General features: G+C 38.4%; 1 protein-coding gene across 1 annotated transcript in view; it reads right to left on the reverse strand.

Annotated features, from left to right (window-relative positions):
• Positions 1–15821: 15821 nt before the first annotated feature.
• Positions 15822–20290, reverse strand: part of LOC135233724 (paired box protein Pax-8-like) — a 31294-nt gene continuing 26825 nt past the window's right edge. Inside the window, exons 11-12 of the mRNA XM_064297522.1 lie at positions 19884–19970; positions 15822–18749 (exon numbers count right to left, since the gene is read on the reverse strand). Of these exons, the coding sequence (XP_064153592.1) occupies positions 18679–18749; positions 19884–19970 (158 nt within the window). The 3' untranslated portion in view covers positions 15822–18678. The remainder of the gene's footprint in view (positions 18750–19883; positions 19971–20290) is intronic.

Raw genomic sequence — 20290 nt, forward strand, 5'->3', positions numbered from 1 at the left:
AGTCACACATACAGCTCTCTGGGCATCTCGGCTGCACTGTGGCTTCATGAAACCGTCTCCAGTAAGCCAATCGGTTAATTTCATACCTTTCAAAGATTGCTTGCTTAAGATGAGTGTAATCGTTAATATAGTTAATGTCCATAGCAATGTCCATAAGCTTCTCTTGCCTTAACAGACAGCTGGCACGCCAACCGTACTGACCATTGCTCTGGAGGCCACTGACAGGTCTCGGTGATTCTTTCAAACCTTGCCAAATACACTTTGATTTCATCTTTGTCTGTGAGCTTTGGTACTTTTAGGCCAGAAACTAGTCTGTCGTTGTATCTTGAGTCTGGCAGCCATTGCGGGTGTCCGTGGTTGATCAGACCTTGCTGTAGTTGCCGTTGCGGTTGGCTTGTAGCTGGTGTTTGGGCATCCTTCTGCTTCAGCTGTAGCTGATGGATGTAGATACCGGCTTCTGCACCAAGTAGCTCGTCTGGTGAATCACCCGTATGCCTCTGACGTGGTTGAATGCCATCTCTGATCCATAGCATGGTTTCCTGCATCTCTCTCCATCTCCGGTCCTGCCTCTCCTCTCTCGCTCTGTTCCCTGCCAGCATCACCTTCATCACCCCCGCCACCTCCAATAAAGCGTCGAGCTGGTCCGGTTGGTCCCAATGCTCTCTCACCGGTGCCGGTGTAGAAAAAGCCGCTGTCTCTACCGGCAGGTCCACGTCGTCTTCCCCCACAAATTGCCATGTCTTAGGACACGCACCAGGTTGCCTACCTGCACCCTTCATTGTGCCGTAGGTCCAATCAGCATCAACTGACTGTAAATCCCACCACTGCCATCAAAATGTCATGGGCTGCCCCAGTAGCCCGGACCCACAGCAGAAATGCGCAGGGAGATCGATTGTAATTTTTGTTGATTAAATCTGGTAGCAACTGGCCCTCGCAAGAGGCAACCAGCCAGTGTGTCCATCGGCCCTCTTTTTCCACACTATCAAACAAACACACATTTAAACTAACCAGGACCAATCACACAAGGACACCTACACACACTGAACACAAACACCTGACAATGCAGGATGTGTTTAACAGGATAAGATGAGGTGCCACTCACTGATGCACTGGCATAACCAATAGCTATTTATTACATTAGGGTGATGAATTAAATGAATGGTACATAAGGGTACCCTTAATACCTCCTCCAATACAGCTAGCACTTATTCCAAACACATACAAGAATCCATTAATAAACAAACATAAAAATACCATAGAAACATGACACCCATTCAGTCCTGGCCAAACCCCCTCCCCCCCCAAGGACTTAACCCCACCCCATCTCTCTCCAGCCCACACTACCCAGTAATGTCAGAGAGCCAGGGGGTATCTACCATGACAGTATTGTAATGGCAATGTTTGATGATTGATCTGAAATCCTGCCTGTCACATATATAATGTCATCATCAGCAAACATAAACTACCACCTCAGCAATTCATACAGAAATGTTTGGAATTCTCACTGAGAAATTAGTTATTTGAAATATTTTTTTCTGTTCATTGGTAAGCTTTTGTTTCAAATTTTAAAAAATAATAGTTTATTGTTTTGTCAGTGCTGCAAACCTGTTTTTCCATTATTTAATATGCACTCATGAGCTGCTCAAGTTTCTCAGCTGCCATTTCTCTAAAACATTAATGTCTTCCCACAATGTCCTGAGCTCGTTTAATTTACCAGTGCAGGGTGTAATGTCCATCTCCAAACAATAACTCCTCAAATGTGGCCTAAATCCATAAAACTACTGCACCAAAAATATTGTCTATGTTGAATTTTTTTATGATTACTAACTAGTTTTTATGAGAACAATTATCATTTCCGTATGACAAGCCAAAAGAAGGTAATGTACTGTAGTTTCATATTAATAGAAATTCGCTGGTGTCAATATTCCAGAGGAAACATCATATGTGAAGGAAGTAAAAGACCCAAAACATCCTGTAGTGGTCCTCTGAGCCACAAACAACTCAAAAGTATGATTTAGCATTATGAATTTTATGCAAAACTGAATTCAACTAAATTCGACCAAATAACCCTTACATTTTGCAAAGTGCGAACTTCCCCCCTTGGTATAATAAGGTGTTTATAAGGCTTCTTGAAACAATGCTGGGATTTGTAGTTTGGATTTTTCAAAAAAAAAAAGCAGCCTACCCAAAAACAACATGAAAAAGTATTGGAAAAATTCACACCCAAAATGCACCAAAACTACCAAAACACTGCATACTCAAAATCAAATAATTCTACTAAAACACCAGCACTAGTTTTCTCCAACAGCAACACTTTGTCGCTCATAACACAATTACCTAAAAAACACTAACAGTAGATGCGTCATCTTTGAAGTAGTAAATCATTTTGTGCTCCCTAGTTTTTTGTTGTGTATATATATATATATATATATATATATATATATATATATTTTTTTTTTTTTTTTTTTTTTGTTTGTTATTGTTGTTAGTATAAGAAATGTGTACATTGTCTTATTTTACAGTGAACAAAGTTCCCATTACAAAATACAGTAAGAATGGTAACTCTTTATAGAATGTACTACAGTATAATACAGGAAGTCATAGAAATGCAACAGGAAAACAGGAAAAGCTTCAATGTGCTTTATTTTTGCCAGGGTTTTCTTTTTCTGTATTTTTTCCATAAAGTAATTCAAAATTAAACTACAGTAAATTAAAATTGCTGTAAGGAAAACAAAAGTCAATACTGTAATAGTTTGCTCAAAAAACGAAACAAAAAATGAAACACACAAATCATGTTAGTCCACCCGGTCTCCTGCGTTTGGCCACATGTTTTCATCCACATCACACCTAATGTTCTCCCTTGCCAAACACCGGGCAAAGAATCTTTTGGCATGCTGGATCCAAGCTTGGCAATCCTCTGCGGATATGTCCTCACATCCAGCATTCATTGCATTGACAAGTGACATCTGATTGTGTGGATTGTGGTCATAATCCTTCCACCTCCACACAGAAAACAATTCTTCAATGGGGTTGAGGAATGGTGAGTACAGCGGCAGGAACAGTGACATCATAGTAGGATGGGCTGCAAACCACTTGGTGACTGCACAGGAGTGGTGAAATGCCAAATTGTCCCATACAATAACAAAGAACTGCCTCACCGCCCCTCTTTCCTCCACTGGCACAAGCCTGCCATGGAGCTCATCAAGAAACAAAATGAGTTGCTCTGTATTGTATGGCCCAATGAGCGGTCTGTGTAGCAGCAATCCATCTGAAGATATCGCTGCACATGGTGATACTGGCACCCATCTGGCCTGGAACACCCACTGTAGCTCTTTTGCCGATCAAATTCTGTCCTCGCCGGCGTGTTTTGGCCAAGTTGAACCCAGCATCGTCTACATAGATGGAAAAATGAGGTGTCTGATGGGCTTCAAGCTCCATGACTCTCTAAAAGAAATCCACAAGGCAACATCAAGGTTACATGTATTACTTTATACCAACAGTAAGGCTTTATGGCTCTATGTGTTGTGCCCTACTGTGGCCAAACAGTTTTGTTCAAAAACCATCATCACATAGACATACTGGTTCCGGGGTCCAGATTTGGCTGCACTCTGAGACCAGCTTAGTGTGAGGGACGATCATTTTTCAGGAACGGACACTCCCTAAATTGAGCCATATTCGCATAAAAATGATTTAATTTGGCACTAGAATTAATGTACATGACACAATTTGAATATATGTATGACCAAGGTATCCCACAGCCTTGCTATTTCCCTGGAAGTACAGCAGAGACATGGCCAGTTGAGGAGTTTTTCATGTTTGACTAAATAGAAGATGCTAGAAATACTTGTAAAAGATGCAGAGGTTGATTGCACTTACTTTTGCACAATTATTTCTATTTGCTGAATTTAGCAGATTAAATTGTCTTGTTGAAATATCCAACCTCTTTTCAGCTTCAATTCCTTCACTAACTCTGCAAAATTAGCCTCTTGGATTTTTAAAAATATTTAGTTGAATCCATTCTTCCTTCCACCTGCATAATACTACCTGTGCCATTGGCTGCCACACAACCCCAAAATATAATAAATCCACCTCAGTGCTTAACAGCTGGAAATGTATTCTTTTCTTCAAATGCTTCCCCTGTTTTCTTCAAATGTATCTTTGGTGGTTGTGGCCAAAGAGTTCAGTTTTTGTTTCATCAGTCCATAGCAATTGGTTCCAGAAAAGCCTCTGGCTTATTTAAGTATTGTGTTGAAACTAGAGAGTTCAGACATTGACTTAGTGATGAAACTGCAGGAAAGGTTTCCTTCTGATAGCTTGTTGAGAGTAAGGTTCACCGGCAGGACAAATCCTATATTTTTATTTTTTATTTTATTTTTGCAAATATGATTGGAATCTGGTTGTTGTTTTTATTAAGTCTGAACAGCACAAAAAACCCCATATGACATACAATTTTTTTTCCAAATCAGATTTAAACCACCTGCATATGTGCTCTGAAATATGATTCAAATCTACACACATGCAACAGGGACAAACGTAAACACAACCCCCTAGTCCAAATTCACCTCCCCCTCTGTTTCGAGTTACGCTTAATTATTAGTGTCACTTACGTAAGGGTCACTTACAAGCGAGGGCTAGCATCGACGTGATAGGAGCACAAAAAGCAGCATTTGTGTGATACATGCTTTTAGTCTGCTCCGAAAGGGAATTCTGGTTGGAATTTACAGGCCAAAATGTAAAAAATTAATAAGTGTCAATAACTTTTAAAAAAATCACTACTTAAAAAAATATCACTTAAGAGTTTGATCAAAATGAGTGACCTTGAACATTATTACACATAATCGTTCCAGAACAGCATGTTTGAGTAGACAGTGACACGTTAGCGCCTGGGTAAAAGCAGCTGTTGTCGATTGTCAGAGAGTTGTGCAGAAAATGGCATGAACTGCCTGTATTTTTTTACTGAGTCTATTTTTTTTTTCTCATTTTAAAAGTGCAGATATTTAGGACAGTCATGGAAGGAGAAGGATATAGCATTTACTGCATTGAAGTAATTTAATTATAAGTCACCAAAATGCCTATCTAGTATTAAAGGAAACTCCCACTTGCTGCCTCTCTGTAGGTCTGCGTGTGTCTAATTGAAAACTTGCTGCTGACTTCTGATCGGATTGCATCAAAGATATGGGAAAAAAATTCCAAATCCAAATAATATTGGCCAAATTTGAGAGGAGAAAACATTTAAGGAGAATGCATTATTCAAGTGATGCTGAATATGTTATTTGTATTCGGCTCTATCCATAGTTTCTACCTTACATTGTTTGCCATTTGGCTGCCTGTCCAAGTCAGTATTCTCCACATAGCAATTCAAGTATTATAATACATTCCAACTGAATAGGAGTGAATCCTGGAGTTTTTCAAATGCAGTCCTCTGAGCAGCACTAATTGATTTTTCAGCCATTTTGGCCGAGGGTGCATTATTAAGGTGGTGGTCAGCAAGTTCTTCGCTGTGGAGAGTAAACTTTATATTTATGTTTGGTTGACTTGGCCCTTACTCTGCATTGCCTTTTTGGCAGGAGCCACTCTGTTGGACCCTCTATTTTTGTCCCAGTGTATTGGTAGCAGGGAAATGCTCTCAAACACATGCACACACACATGCTCACACACACACACACTGTCAAAGTTGCTCTCAGCTCACCAAGCTCTCACTCACTTACTCACTCTGCATCCCTCTGCTGTTCCAGCCTGATGCCCATATTGTGCTCCAGGGCTCCATGCTGGCAGCACTGCCCTGCCACTACCACTAATGGCTGTCACACAACACATGGGGCAGTGGGAAAGACGCAAAAGACCGAGGTAGTGTTGCTGTTTTCATTGTTATTCTGTAGATTGAAAGTTGGAGTCTGTTTTTCACCCACTCCATCTAGTAGCACTATTGATTAGGTGCTTCATTATTTTACGTGATAAAGGGACTGTGTCACCTGCCTTAGTAAGGCTTCCCTGTTTGTATTTTGGTTGCATGCAGTTTGCCCATTCAGCATTGTCACAAAGAGAAAGAGTTCGGATAAAGAGGAGGGGAGACCACTGCAAAATGCTCAATGCGAAATAAACTGACAGAGCTGTTTACTAATAGGGACTAAACACATTGTATTGCTGAATGAAAAGTCTTATCACAGCTGATTTCTTGAACATTATGCTATGAGGATAGATGGAGGAGAAGAAAGAGAAGAGCAGTAAGGGAGGGGATGGACTATCAATAGATGACCAGTGGAATGCCACACAGGCTCAGGAGGAGGTCCAAATGCCAGCTGTCTTAATGAGGCACCAGCCAGAATGCACAGCTCCTTAAATACCTAATTATCTTGTCAGGCAGACACACACTTTACTACTGATTGTGATTTACATGTTTCTGCTGGGTGGCTTTTGTGAGCCCCACTGCTCCCTCCCCTGTCCTGAATTTATGAATATCACCCATTCAAAGATGTCAGCTTGGGGATGAATTCACATTCAGATGGACAGAAAGATGCATTATATTGTGAGACAATGTAGTGTTATCAAACAGTTATGTTGACCGTTAACAGTTCGCATTTTAGATAGGCCATGCCATCTGCTAAGTTAGTTTTTGTGGGGCATGCCCAATTTTTAGGGTTTCCCTACAGAAATAACTTTAATGACCACAGACTCTCGTCCTTCACAAACATTAACTTCGGAACCCTTAGACCTCATGTAAGCGCACAGAATCTTCACTTGACAGTATATTCCATAGATTGAATACACACAAACAACAGTTCAAGAAGGCTCTATGCAAACTATTCTTATAAAATCCAGTGTTCTGATGCCTGCTTCCACAAGCATCTCCTTCAAATTCCTTTGTAGCAGTATCCATCTCAGAGTAATCGCACCATTAAAATTGCATACTGCCCCAACTTGAGCCCTAGGAAGATGATACCTTAATTCTGACAACTTAAAATATATTTTCTTCTCATATCAAAATGAAGGTGTTTCATTCCAGAATTAAGTTGGTTTGTGCATGGTTTCAGGAGTTTGAAGGTGTAAGACCACACAAACCTTCCCTTAAACAACCTCTGAATTGAACACTGAAAATGCCTTTCATTTTTCCTTCCTGCTCAATCAGTACCTCATTGTATGTATGACATTTTATGCCAGTGTCATTGCTATGTCTTTGCTGGTATTTACAAGGTTCTGTAAAATTAATAATAAAAAGAATGAGAGAAAAGTGAGTGTATGAAAAAGAAACAAAATGAAGAGATCACATATGACTATATGACTGTTGTTCTTCAAAAATGGTTTCAGTTTGTTTTTTAAGTGATCCAAGTTATGGTCATTTTTGAGTAGTGTAGGTAAAGAATTCCATGCATTAACCCTCTGTACAGAGAAGGTTGTCTGTCCAAAAGAGGTGGCAATTGAATCAGGCACCTGAAAAGGTTTCACCATATAAATGAAAGCATTGGAGCCTGGTTATATAAACATTTATAGATGTGCTTAGTATTGGCAAACTCAACAGAAAGATCCAAAAATAGTTTCTGTAGGACATGGTAATGGTGAAATCTAATTGGCTTGTTGTACAAAATTTGTATTGCAAGGTTGTACTGTATATCATGAAATGTTTGATTAAAGCAGAGATTGCTTGAGGTTACACAATAGTTTAAATGTGAACAAAATCATTTAATCCATGAAGATACACTACATGGCCAAAAGTTTTTTTCTTCTTCTAACATCTCCAGAATTATGGGCATTCATCTGGAGTTGGTCCACCCTTTGCTGCTTATAACAACCTCCATTATTCTGGGAAGGCTTTATACTAGATATTGCAGCATTGCTGCATGGGATTTGCTTCCATTCAGCCAGAAGCGCATTAGTGAGATTGGGCACCATTACATTACATTACATTTATTTGGCAGACGCTTTTATCCAATACGATGTACAAACGTGAATTTCATGGTCATGGACAACTACAAAACACAGGTTCAATAAGATACAATACTTATTTTGTACATCTGTTTCTGGCCAAGAACACAGTTTAGTTCACACAGTGAACACTATTCTGACCTAACCTCTGCCAAGCCAACTAGGCAGAAGAACAAGCTACAATATTAGGACAAATACAAATTACCAAAAGGTGCTGGAATGGGGGTACATGTAACAAGTGTCATGGGGGGGGGGGGAGGGGGGGGATTTAAAGTGAAATATACAGTGTGGTAGTAGTTAGTCCAGATATAGTCTGAAGAGATGAGTCAGACCACGACGGAAGATGGGTAGTGAGGGAGAGGTTCGAAGAGGGACAGGGAGATTGGCACCGATTGGGCGATTAGGCCTGGCTCGCAGTTGGCTTTCCAATTAATCCCAAAGGCATTGGATGGGGTTGAAGTCAGGGCTCTGTGCAAGCCAGTCAAGTTCTTCCACACTGTTCTCGACAAAACCATTTTTATATTGACCTCCCTGTGTGCCCGGGGGCATTGGCATGCTGAAGCAGGAAAGGGCCTTCACCAAACTGTTGGGGAAGTACAGGATCCTTCAGAATGTGATTGTATGCTGTAGCATTATGATTTGCCTTCACTGGAAAAGGCCTAGCCCAAACTATGAAAAAAATGAGTGTCCAGATACTTTTGGTTACGTAGTGTATTTGCAGCATGGAATGGAAAACAGTTTATAATAGATCTAAATGTATATAAATTTACTTTTGATTACCATTTTTATGTGATTCTATAATTTAGGTGATGGTCCAACATTATTTGATTGTCCATTGACATTTAAATGTAGTTAATTTACTGCATCTGCCATGCCATCTCCTGAACAAGAAACATATTGACACACACCCTGAGACTTACGCCTTGACATAATTCTTAGAGATCATTTAGTATAGAATGGAGCCCTGCAGAACTCCTGTTTTGATCTCTATGAAAGCCTATTTTTATTAATGATAACACATTGCTCGCAATTCCTATGATCCAAATCATCGTCAGAAAAGTCTAATTTGATTAGTGATATGAATATTGATGTTAATGGTGCCAAATGCTTTTTAAAGGTCCAGAAAGACTGCCCCCACCAGGTTACCTTTATAAATTTTAATTTCAAGTTGAATCCAGAGGGAATTTTGTCAAGTGCGCATATTTGCTTGTGATCAAAAGCCAAACACGAAATGACCAAACAGCTCAGGCCCGTCAATATCGATGCCTAAAATACCACTTTGCCAGTGTGACAGCTCGCAGCATGCCATGTGCCGGCTGGAAAGAAGGGCCACGTTTCTTTCAACCAGTCCACAAATTCCGTTAGACCCCAAGCAAACACAGTTTTATAATTAATACTATATTTTTGGCATATTAAATGTAATATGTAATAAATGTAATATCAACATAAAACAAAAATGTAGAAATCATTAGCATTTGAATTAAACAAGTAATAATCATTAGAAATTTCTACATGTATTAGTTCTGACCAACATAATTGTGCAGTCAAACAAACTTATTGATGGAAATTTTATAATCTTCTTGAACATGTTTTGCTTTGTCCAGTATTTTTCTCATAAAATGATTTGTGGCAAAAAAAAAAAACATTTTTAAACAAACATTCACCAGCCATGCCCATGCACCATTCTGAAAAACATAGCCTATGGTTTCTTTAGGAAGTTTTGTTGGAGTGCATCAGGGCTGTAATATGTTCTCAGTTTTTTCATAACTTTTCTGAATGTTTTGAAACATATTTATTGTTTGGACTGCACTGAACATCTGGCAGCATTTTTTAGTTGTTCATTCTTATTGTTGTAATTAGTGCAAGCTGTGCCCATAAACCCTTGTTGCACATCACAACAGTACTTGGTGAGGTGTCCATATCCAGGTCCACAAACCTAGAATAGAAATTGAAGCACTGGGAATGGCACAACGGACCTGAATACCAACTGCCCCATCTCATTGTACATGGCTCAAGTCTGAGTTTTATTGGTAGGTCTGAACATTGCTTTGGTGATTGTGTTCCTGTATAGTCCAACTTTCTGATTGGACAATGCTTAAAAACAAGTCCAACAATCCTACAGATGTAATTCAGAGAAGGGATTGCCCTTCCATTGATTCCATGCATTGAGAAATGCACATCATTTAGAGTTATCCTGTTTTTCTCGTGAAATTTTTGCACTCAGCAATGCATTAATAAAATCGTGGATGACATCTATCAGCTACTCAATGCTCTTTCATGCCCTGCGGACAGATGATTCCCTTTGTTGCTGGTCTCCATACAATAAAACAGTGGATTTATTAAATTAGTGTAGTTGTTTCAGCAACCCTCTACCTGTTCTTTTGAATACTTACTATTCTTCTTATTTGTTATTTTTTCCACCCAAATTTCTGCATACGATGCCTCCTACAGCATTTAAGCTAGACATGCCATTCCAGCTTCATAATATTCAGCTTGGTTCAGAGCAGTGTGCTTGTTCAAAGCTTTTTGAAATTCCAAATAGTTTATTTAGTATAAGTTTTTTAGGGAAAAAGTCCCATAGAGAATTAATTGGGAATGAAAATTCAATGTTGAGCCACATATAATAGGACAGATGAACAGTCATCTGTCAAGCAAACCACCAAGCTAATTTATAACAATAACATTGCAGCAGACGAATACTGTTCTACTTTATCTTATGAAACTACACCACGGTAACATTTGAAAACTTCATAAATTGGCTACTGCACCCCTAACCACAAAAATGCTTCACAATATGTCATGTGTTTCAACTAGAATATTCGCCCGATAAAAATAATTTTTATCAGCATACTTAACCTTTTTATACTTAACTTTTTTTTTTTTTAAGCTGTTTCATCATGTAGGCCTCTAGTGCACATTCTGCCCATTCATTGGCAGCTGACTTTCTCTTGTGGTTAACTTTTGCATATGTTTAAATTACTGTTAATGTGAGGCAATATACCTTCTAAATAACAATTCTTCAATTTTACTACTCGTTTTCAGCAAGCGGCCATATCACAGTTACATGCATGGTGAACACACCTAGACTGTCTAAACATGTAGCTGCCATTAAACAAATACATCTTCCAATCTATATTGGCATAATGTTTCGGAATGCACTGTCTAGGCTACACTTTCTAATAAGTACTTTCTTTATGTACCACAAAGTAAGTACTTATTACTATTATTATTATTATTATTATTATTATTAGTATTATTATAGAAGAGTATGATGAAAAAGAATACATCACTAATGATGTCATAACAGCACATCAATAACACAATAAATACTACTTCTACTACTACTACTACTAATAATAATAATACTTCTGCCTGATTTATCCTACTTACCCATGATATAGCTTGCCAACTAAATTAACCCTTACAGTCGTCATACGGTTAGACTGGTAAGATTTTAAGATGCTACAGCTCTCTAACTTTATCTGGTGATAGCTAAACAATTGCTGAAGCAATTATTAATAAACTTTACATTATAATTTTAAATGTTGATCTACTGTTGTTTTGTGTGCATGTAAGGATAAATTGGAAACTGTGTAGAATATGTTGAATCTGTCTGTGAGCAGTGTGCCAGGTGGATGGTACTGCATTCTATCACTCACCGTTTTTTATTTTGACATTCTGTCCATGTTTACTTTCCTTTCTTACCCTGTGTTATGAAAACAAATTGCTTTCATGAGGGTCACTGTTGACCGCTAATTGTATGATTAGTCAGGTGATTGTTTTAATCCAGTGCCTATGGGGACACCACAAGGAAATTGATTGTAATGAGAGTTTAAATCCTTGTGTGCACACCTATGCAGTCAGTACCTATGCAGTGCCTGGAATGCAATGTGTTTGTGTCCATTGTATGAACAAGGAAATACTTTTCTCTCTTCTTTGCTTGAAACTCTCTTGTTCCATCAGAACGCCATAAGGGTAGTTAATGCTTGCCTCCCCTGGACTTGGGCCATCAATCAAGGCATGTGCTTGTTCCTCAGCTCACAGGCCCAGGTGGACAGCGGCACCATCAATGCGTAACCTCGTTAAGGCAGGATAATAATGAGACTGCAAGGAGGGGAGAAATAATTGCAAATAAAACTACATGATGCAGAAAATAAAAAAGATTAAACAGATGTGCATGTTTTCAGGATCGTTGCTCTGTCCTCTTTTTTGTGTTTTTGCTAAATTGCTGACTAGTGAAAATTATGTTGGCATTACAGGACACTGCATTGCATATTCAAAATGACTATGATGGTAATGTTGCTGATATTAATGGATGAATGAAAGTTTATAGAAAATATTTGTTAGACAGATGTATTCCTAGAAGATAAAGTATTGAAAAATCAATGAAATATCTTACATCTCCCATTGGAAATTTAGGAATATTGACTTCAGAATACTGCATTCCTAGATTATGAATTATTCAGAATGATTGAATATCAACTAAAAATGTAACATTTGGATGAATGTGTAGCTCTTTTGTGAATGTAGTTACCGATATATACTAGATGGCACTGTTTCAAATATATTGGCTGAAATATGAGAAAAAACCACTTCTATTAAAAACATAATTTCCTTTTTGTGTTTTCTTATGGAAAAAAAAGAGGCGCTGATTGACAAATCCTATACAATTACCTCCTTGTACACCTATGGTGATGTTTATGATTTATGTAAAGACTACTAACTACTATCATTTTTTGATGTCAGTAGTATGCTACATTTCTTTAGCTCATCTTTAGAACATGTTTATTAACAAAAACAGTTAACAAGAACTGTGACAAGCCTACTCAAAAGTATGTTGCTATAGAAAGTAGGTCCTACTTCAAGGTCCTAAAATAAAGGTCAGTTCAGGAGTTCAGGTCAAAGATCAGGTTAGATCCGAAAGCCCAAATATTGTCTGTGTTCATCTCATGACAGGTGATTATGTGTGGGTTTGGTGAGTGTGTACTTTCAACCTTAATGTGCGTACTGTATTAATACTGCATAGTGTGTTCATTATGCAATTCCTGCCTGCAGATTGTGCCATGCATACTGTACATGTTATGCATTTGTTCCTGTGTGTGATTATATTCCTAGATAGTACTGTGAATCAGGTTCCAAACCTTAAACCGTTCTTCAAAAGATGCTGCTTATGTTGACAGAATAACAGAATTCAACATAAGAAAAAACTTGTCCTGAATACATTTGTCCGTTTTAGTCCATTTTTAAGAATGCTGCAATACTTTCCCGTGATACATTTATGTAGAACCTTCCCTTTACTTCAGGAAAATGCCACAGCCCTGACCTGTTTTGGACCTCTTTTCAGTAATTCATTCTGCATGTCTCTGCCATTCATTCCATCAGGCTCTGCTGCCAGCTCAACTTCAGTTGTGTGTCATCCTCTGCTTCAGGCTCAGTTTTTCTGTAATACTACTGGCTTGTCTCAATCTATTCCTCGGCACCACTGGTTCATCCTGAATGTTATGCCCCAAAGTTTCAGTTGAGCAGTTGAGTCAAGCACTTACAGTCCAAATACAGCAAGCCCAGTGTTATTATAACACAGAATCCAAACATAAAACACCATCTATCATGACAAAACACCAAAGAAGTGCAATGTAAATCACCATACACACAAATGTATGTTGCAGAATGTTGGGGTGCAGGTGTCGGTACACAGGCCAAAGCAGGACATACAGAAGACTAAATCTACCCCGTAGGTCTTACATAGTAGCAATCACGGCCAGAGAAAAGGAAAAAAGATGAGTCTTTCGTAGGCTACCTACTTTGATCAAACTTTGTGTGCAAAGAAACATGCAAACAAAAGATGACATATAAAGTTGAACACAGAATAAAAATACAGAGGCTGAAGATAGAACTGAAGAGGTCGACAATCACTCCCATTCAGGCAAATGTGCATTGTTGTTTTTTTTTGCCTGGAATGAAGGTTTGCCCGGGTGTGCCTCACTTCAATTCATTATGCACTCAGGCACCACCTCCAAGTTCACAAACAGACTCACTGAGGAGCACAAGACAGGGGAGCAAGATCAGGGAGCATAATACTGTGAATAAGTGACATCAGTCTGCCTCTTTGCTGGGTGCCTGGGGCTGGGCTAAGCTTCCATAGATTTGTCAATCATGTTAATTTCAGTAGTAGTTTTCCTCATATTAATTAACAGTGGGAAATAAATGTCTTTTTATGTTTCCAAGTCCTTGGCTTTTCTTCTCAGCAGCTTATATTTTTTGAAATCCCCATGAAGAGAATAGTACCCATTGTTTTCATACTATGTCCATTTATACTTTAAAAAAAAATGTATTTAACCTTCCTTTATGCTGCAAGTTCCTTCTGAGACCAATGTCTCTTTTTCAGAGAAGCCCTACCAAAATTGTTTTTTATTGTTTTAGATGAAAATTCACAGCATACATTTATTTACCATTCAACATATGTATAAGTTTCCTTTCTTATTTGCTATGATAGCATGGCATTGTATGACAGTTCAATTTACACTTGCATTATGGAAAGTGCAAATATAAAAAGCTGGCAGTTCCCTTTACTTGATGGTGGTTGTTGTTCCCCAGAGTAGTAGCTTGCTGAGAGGCTGGGGATACTATCGTGTGAATGTGCAGTAGCAGTAAAAGTTACCATTTTGTTTCCTGTCTTCTCTTTTTTTTGTTTTGCTTTGTCTTGGTAATTCAGCACAAGTTGGGTCTTTATGCCTTGCCTTGGGTTTTGTGTGAGGCACTGTAAATAAATTCACTTTAATTTTCCACCAGACTGCTGCCACTTTCTTTCCGTTATCCATTACCAACTCACCCTGTAAAACATCCTTACCCAGTGGAGAGCAATTCGTAATACTGCAAAGTTATGGGTTCATGGGCTGCAAATGAATTCTTATTCCTTTTTCAAACTTGATGTAATGTTGCACAAAAACTGGCTAATGATATCATTATAATCCACTTGCTTAGCCATGGCATTTTCAATTAAAGAGCTAAATCTCTCCAGTGACATTAGTGATCAAATAAAGTTTTAAATAAAGAAGAACTTGCTTTCCAGCTTCCTGCCATGGTACAGCTGCATTAATAGCTGCTGCCATGGTACAGCTGCACATTTAAAACAAGTGCACAGACAATCATGGAATAAGAACATTATGCATTCCTCCAAATGCCTCCAAACTCATTGGATGGTGCATCATCCTACAGCAAGACAATGATCCCAAACATGCAGGCAAAGCAACAAAGCCAAAAACTGAAATAATTCTTGGCTAGCCAAGTCATTGATCTCATCTAAATCCAAATGAACATGCGTTTCATATGTTGAAGAGAAAACGTAAGGCAACTAGGCTCCAAAACAAGCAGGAGCTGAAAGCCTGGTAGCGCATCACCAGAGAAGATACACAGCACCTTGTGATGTCTATGAGTCACAGACTTCAAGCAGTCAATGCATGCAAAGGATATGTGACAAAGTGCTAAACATTAGTACTTTCATTTACATAATATTTATATGTCCCAAACATTATGGTGCCCTGAAATGGTCGATTGTGTATAAAAAGTACCATAATTTCTACATGGTGAAATATAAATTTCTAAATGCTTTTAATAAAAGCTGAGAATCTGCACTTTAATATGGATTGTCAGATTATAAATCTAAAATTGTGGAGTACAGTTTCAAATCAAGAAAAAACCCAAACTTTTTTGTCTCAAAAATTATAGAGCTCAGTAGTTAAGAACAGGGACCAGGTGCATACACAACCATTGCACCTCTGTTAACATTGACCCTATGACAACCATTTTATGCCTGATAAAATTGGGAATCATGCTAATCATGTCATAAAGTTGAGCAAAATTGATTTTTTAAAAATCACTTTACAACCACCCAGTTTGTCCAGTCATGCTTTATTTAATTAAAATAATTCTTTAGAAATAGTGTATTTACATTCTCAACAGCAATAACATTATCATGAACACAAAACTTTCTTTGCTGGCTCCTTACAAAATATCAGCATGACAACAAATCTGGAAAATCCGCTCAGGAAGAAAAATTTCCAGTTCTCGTTCATGTGTTCTTTGAAAAACAAATCCTTTTTTTTCCCTTGCATATTTTGTCATTCCTGCCACACCCAACCGCAAAATCATCCCTATAAATAAACTTGTTTCTCAATCTCCGGAAATTCATCTACACTATGTACATGCCCCTAAGAAAGGGATAAATCTACTTGGTGCATGATACTGGCCACCTTTGTGTTACAGATGGAGAAGATATGGGAAATGGCAACTGTCAATTCTTGGTTCTTCCTCAAGTTGCAGCCATAGACTGTAGGAAAAATATGGACCAAGTCACTGTGATGTCACCCATTGACTCTCCATGGGCTTAGTGAAAAAAGTCTTGAAGCCCTGGACGTGCAGTTTCTGGGTGCCGCCATGTTGTACAAATTGGAGCCAAAAGTGGGACCCTTACATGGGCATGAAGTCCAGTCGTCCACTAAGCATGTGAGATACAGTGACTTGGCAGTGACGCAAACTGTACCTGATACTTCCACAAAATATTACAATCTTGTCCAAATAATGCAATAACTTAACAAATCGGCACATGGGGAGACATTAGACAAAGAAAAAACATATACTGTGATTACATTGGCTTGTGGGAAAAAATGATTGACTTTGTATTTTGACCGTATTGTTACTATGGACTTACATTGAAATGGGTGGCTGAAACACCTATACTGGAGCCACTGGTACTAGTGAGTAACATCTCTCAACAAGACCAGGAAGTGAGATTTAAAAATGTAGCCTGGATTTGGGCGCTTGGTTGCAGCACTGTGAAGCATTGAAATTACAACAGAATCTAATATCAGTCAGCAACAGCAGCACACACTCTCATTTTTAATGAGCAGTTGCATACCTTACATAAACTGCACAAGGTTGTTCTTTTCTAAAAATGGGGAGATCATCAGTTGATGTTGCTCTTCTCCAGGATGTTTTCAAGGGCTCCCTTGGTTCTGATTTCTCAGTAATTCAACAGAATTTAGTTGTGATTATCCTTTGCTTTGAATAGAGAAGTAAGAGTTACTTTTTCATGTACAGAGTTTATCTGTTTATTTTAGCTTGACGAAAAAGGCTAAAATGTGAATTTTACAGCAGCTCTACCTGACTACTGTAGAACCTCAGAGATATGAATCTCAGCATTATGGACTAACTAATCAACCAAACAGGATATGAACCCAGAAGTACTGCAAGAAATTATGCCTTTTCAAGCTCCAAATTATACATAATTTCTCTTTGTTATTATCACTAATGCAAAGAAGAGCATTAAACAGAAATAATTACAAAAACTGTAATAGCCCACACCTCCCTTCTGTAACTGCTTTTTGGGACCACCTGAAATCAGGGAGTTTGGAATGAACAACAGTGCTTTCTTGTCTACAATGAAACATGCATTTTAATGTGATGTTTTATGGACAGTTCCATTTACTGAAGAGACATACCTAGCTTGCCTTGACCTTGCTATTGACACATGCATCCTTCTAGCACTTTTTTTTGGTCAGTAGCTTTCAATTTCTCTGTAATCAAGACACTATCCTTTATGGTGCTAACTTTAATGAGTTCAATTTTATGAATTCAAAACAGGTAAGCTCGTGTTTTTGCTAGCAGCTGTCAGCTCTAGCCTAGACTGATTATTATTATCGTGTGCATTTCAGAAAGCTCATGTAGAAAAGAATAATTTTCTAATGATTTTCATATTGTTTGATTTTTTTTTTGAGAACTTTGAAATTTCTGAGGTCTTCATTTTTGAGGTTCTACTGTACTTTCAGAAGCAACTGAATGGTTTGGATGTGCTTGGAGTAATACAGATCTCTGTACCCCTCGCTAAAAAAATAAAGGATCATTCAAAGCATTACATATCTCATGCAGTCTTGGGTAAACCTCACTACATCACAAGGAGTAGGACTGGGAAAGTCCACCCAGGCCCCCCATGGCACTCCCTCCTTGGGGGTTTGTCGTATTCATTGTGCTTTTTTTTTCTTTTTCTTTTTTTGCTGGTGAATATTTGCTGCAACTGCATGTGAAAACAATGATTAACCACAATTCTTCAGGCCACTTAAGCACTGAAACAAGCAGCTTGTCTCTGTCTAATCTTGTTGAATATTTAAAAGGAAAAAATATATATTATTGTAGATACAGTTTCCCAGCTGAAATTTATGACAAACTCTGATTCTGCCGTTTTGTGTATCTAAGAAGGGAAACAATTAGCAATTGCCAAGACACTAACAGCGGATTGAGATGTAACATATGATATTCATGATATTCATAACTCATGATATTCAGAAGAACTTTGGAAATGTGCTCCCAGAACATAACACGCTCACTGACACACCATCCAGCATTATCTCTGGCATACCTGTGTCTACAGCTCAGCAGTACAATGAACAAGTAAACTGTGATAATTATTCTAGCCCTTTCCAGCATGTGATTACTGTATTTTCAGTAAGGTGAATGAACTTGTCCACCAGAGTCCATTGCAATTCTGGAGTTCAGACACATGTATTAGGTTTTGGGGAAATGATTCATTGTCTTGCCCCAATGATGCAGAACTGCTCATGGGTCTCCTGTTTCCTATTGCATTTAATGTTCATTGAGTGCTGGTGAGTTGCTGTCCTGCTGTGCATCTCCCTTTCACCTCTGATTCATCATTTTCTTCCCACAAATGATGCGGAACATTCTCGTCCGGGACCAGGGCCGTGGCAACTACAGGTGGTCATAAGCAGTTGTGGTAGAGGGAGCAGTACGGGACGCAGAGCTGTAGTAATAGGGTGATCCTTTAGAGGGTGACAAACAGACATATAATAAGCTTTTCATTTAGTTTGATTCTCTTGCAATGCTTTTCTTTCTGTGTTTAAAGAAGTGATTTTAGTTGAATAATGACATGACTAATGCATATTTTAATAATCAATAATTATTAGCTGTACAGTGTGTGAAAAAGATACCCTCAGACTGCCTGTCCACACACAGACACAAAGCAGATAATTTTCTTGCAATAATTTTCCAGTCATATGATTCATCTCAAAAAAGCTATTAATTTTTATTTTCATTAGAAAAAATATAATAAAACAAAATAGATTAAAATACATATTATTTTTCTGCTGTGCTTGTAGATTGTCCAAGTGACTTGGGAACGCATGAGAAACATCATTAAATTAACTGTCCAACCATTTTAAACCAGCTATAACAGCACAATTAATTGCCACACACAGGGACCGAAAAGCCTTGTTCATATTGCAAGGTCAACAAGTTTATGTCAGTACAATGGATAACATACAGCTCATTCTCCATTCCTTTTCTGTTGGAAAGGCTGAATTAAGCCAGTTAATGGTTAGTCTGTTAATGAGTGCATTGAGGCACAAGTGTTCTTCCCTGTGCCTGCATTACTCAGCTGTAATAAGATACATTGGGAGACAGGCTTAACTGGGCACAGTGACTACAGGGCCCAAGTTGTACACTAGAGAGCGGCTGTTCAGTAAGAATAGCTGCTTTGTCTGCGAGGGGTCAGGGACTAAGTGGAACTCCACCCATGATGAGTGGTTACTAGGGGGTGGAGTTGTTTTCTGTGACATTAGACATGTGACTGAAATGTGTGACCCATATTTAATCTGTACTGGAGACTGAGTTGGTGATTGTTGTTATATATGATTCCATTCAGGTTTCTGTCTCCATTGTACCTTTGAAAAAATATCTAACTGTTTAAATATAATGTATACGAACATACCTTCTAAATGCTCAAATGAAGTGAGTACTGCACCTACAGCAGCAGTGTGTTTACGGCACTGGACTGCCATTTATGGTATTGGCTTTCCCTGGGAATACTTTCCAAATCGAGAGTGTGTGTACATATTTGCATGTGCATCTGTGCGTGTCGATGGGTATGTCTGGAGCAGAGCTTGAGGCAAACTCACCCAAAATAGCAGAGTTTGTAAACCTCCATGCGTCACTGTAGGAGGAGTACGGGGAGTGAGTATAGGCCTGGCTAGAGTAATCTGTACCTGCAGGGAATTGATGAAAATACATTGCACACATATATTCCACTATCTGACACGTGCAGAAATATCACTAGCAGATACACACAAACACGAAAAACAAATCAGTTTCTGATACACACAGTCAAACATGAGCACATTCAAATCGTCTTAAAACAAATATTACTGTATAAAACACTCTCAAAAAATGAATCAAATAAAATGACCAATTCTGAACAGATCAGTTTTAAATTCTCGTGATGGTTCACGTTTACATTCTTATTTTTGTTTGTTTGAGTAGGGGTGCACTTTCCTTAGGTAAGATTATTTTTTTTCTCTGGCTGTTA

The sequence above is a fragment of the Anguilla rostrata genome, chromosome 10 (genome assembly GCF_018555375.3).
Source record: "Anguilla rostrata isolate EN2019 chromosome 10, ASM1855537v3, whole genome shotgun sequence".
NCBI classification, from domain to species: domain Eukaryota; kingdom Metazoa; phylum Chordata; class Actinopteri; order Anguilliformes; family Anguillidae; genus Anguilla; species Anguilla rostrata.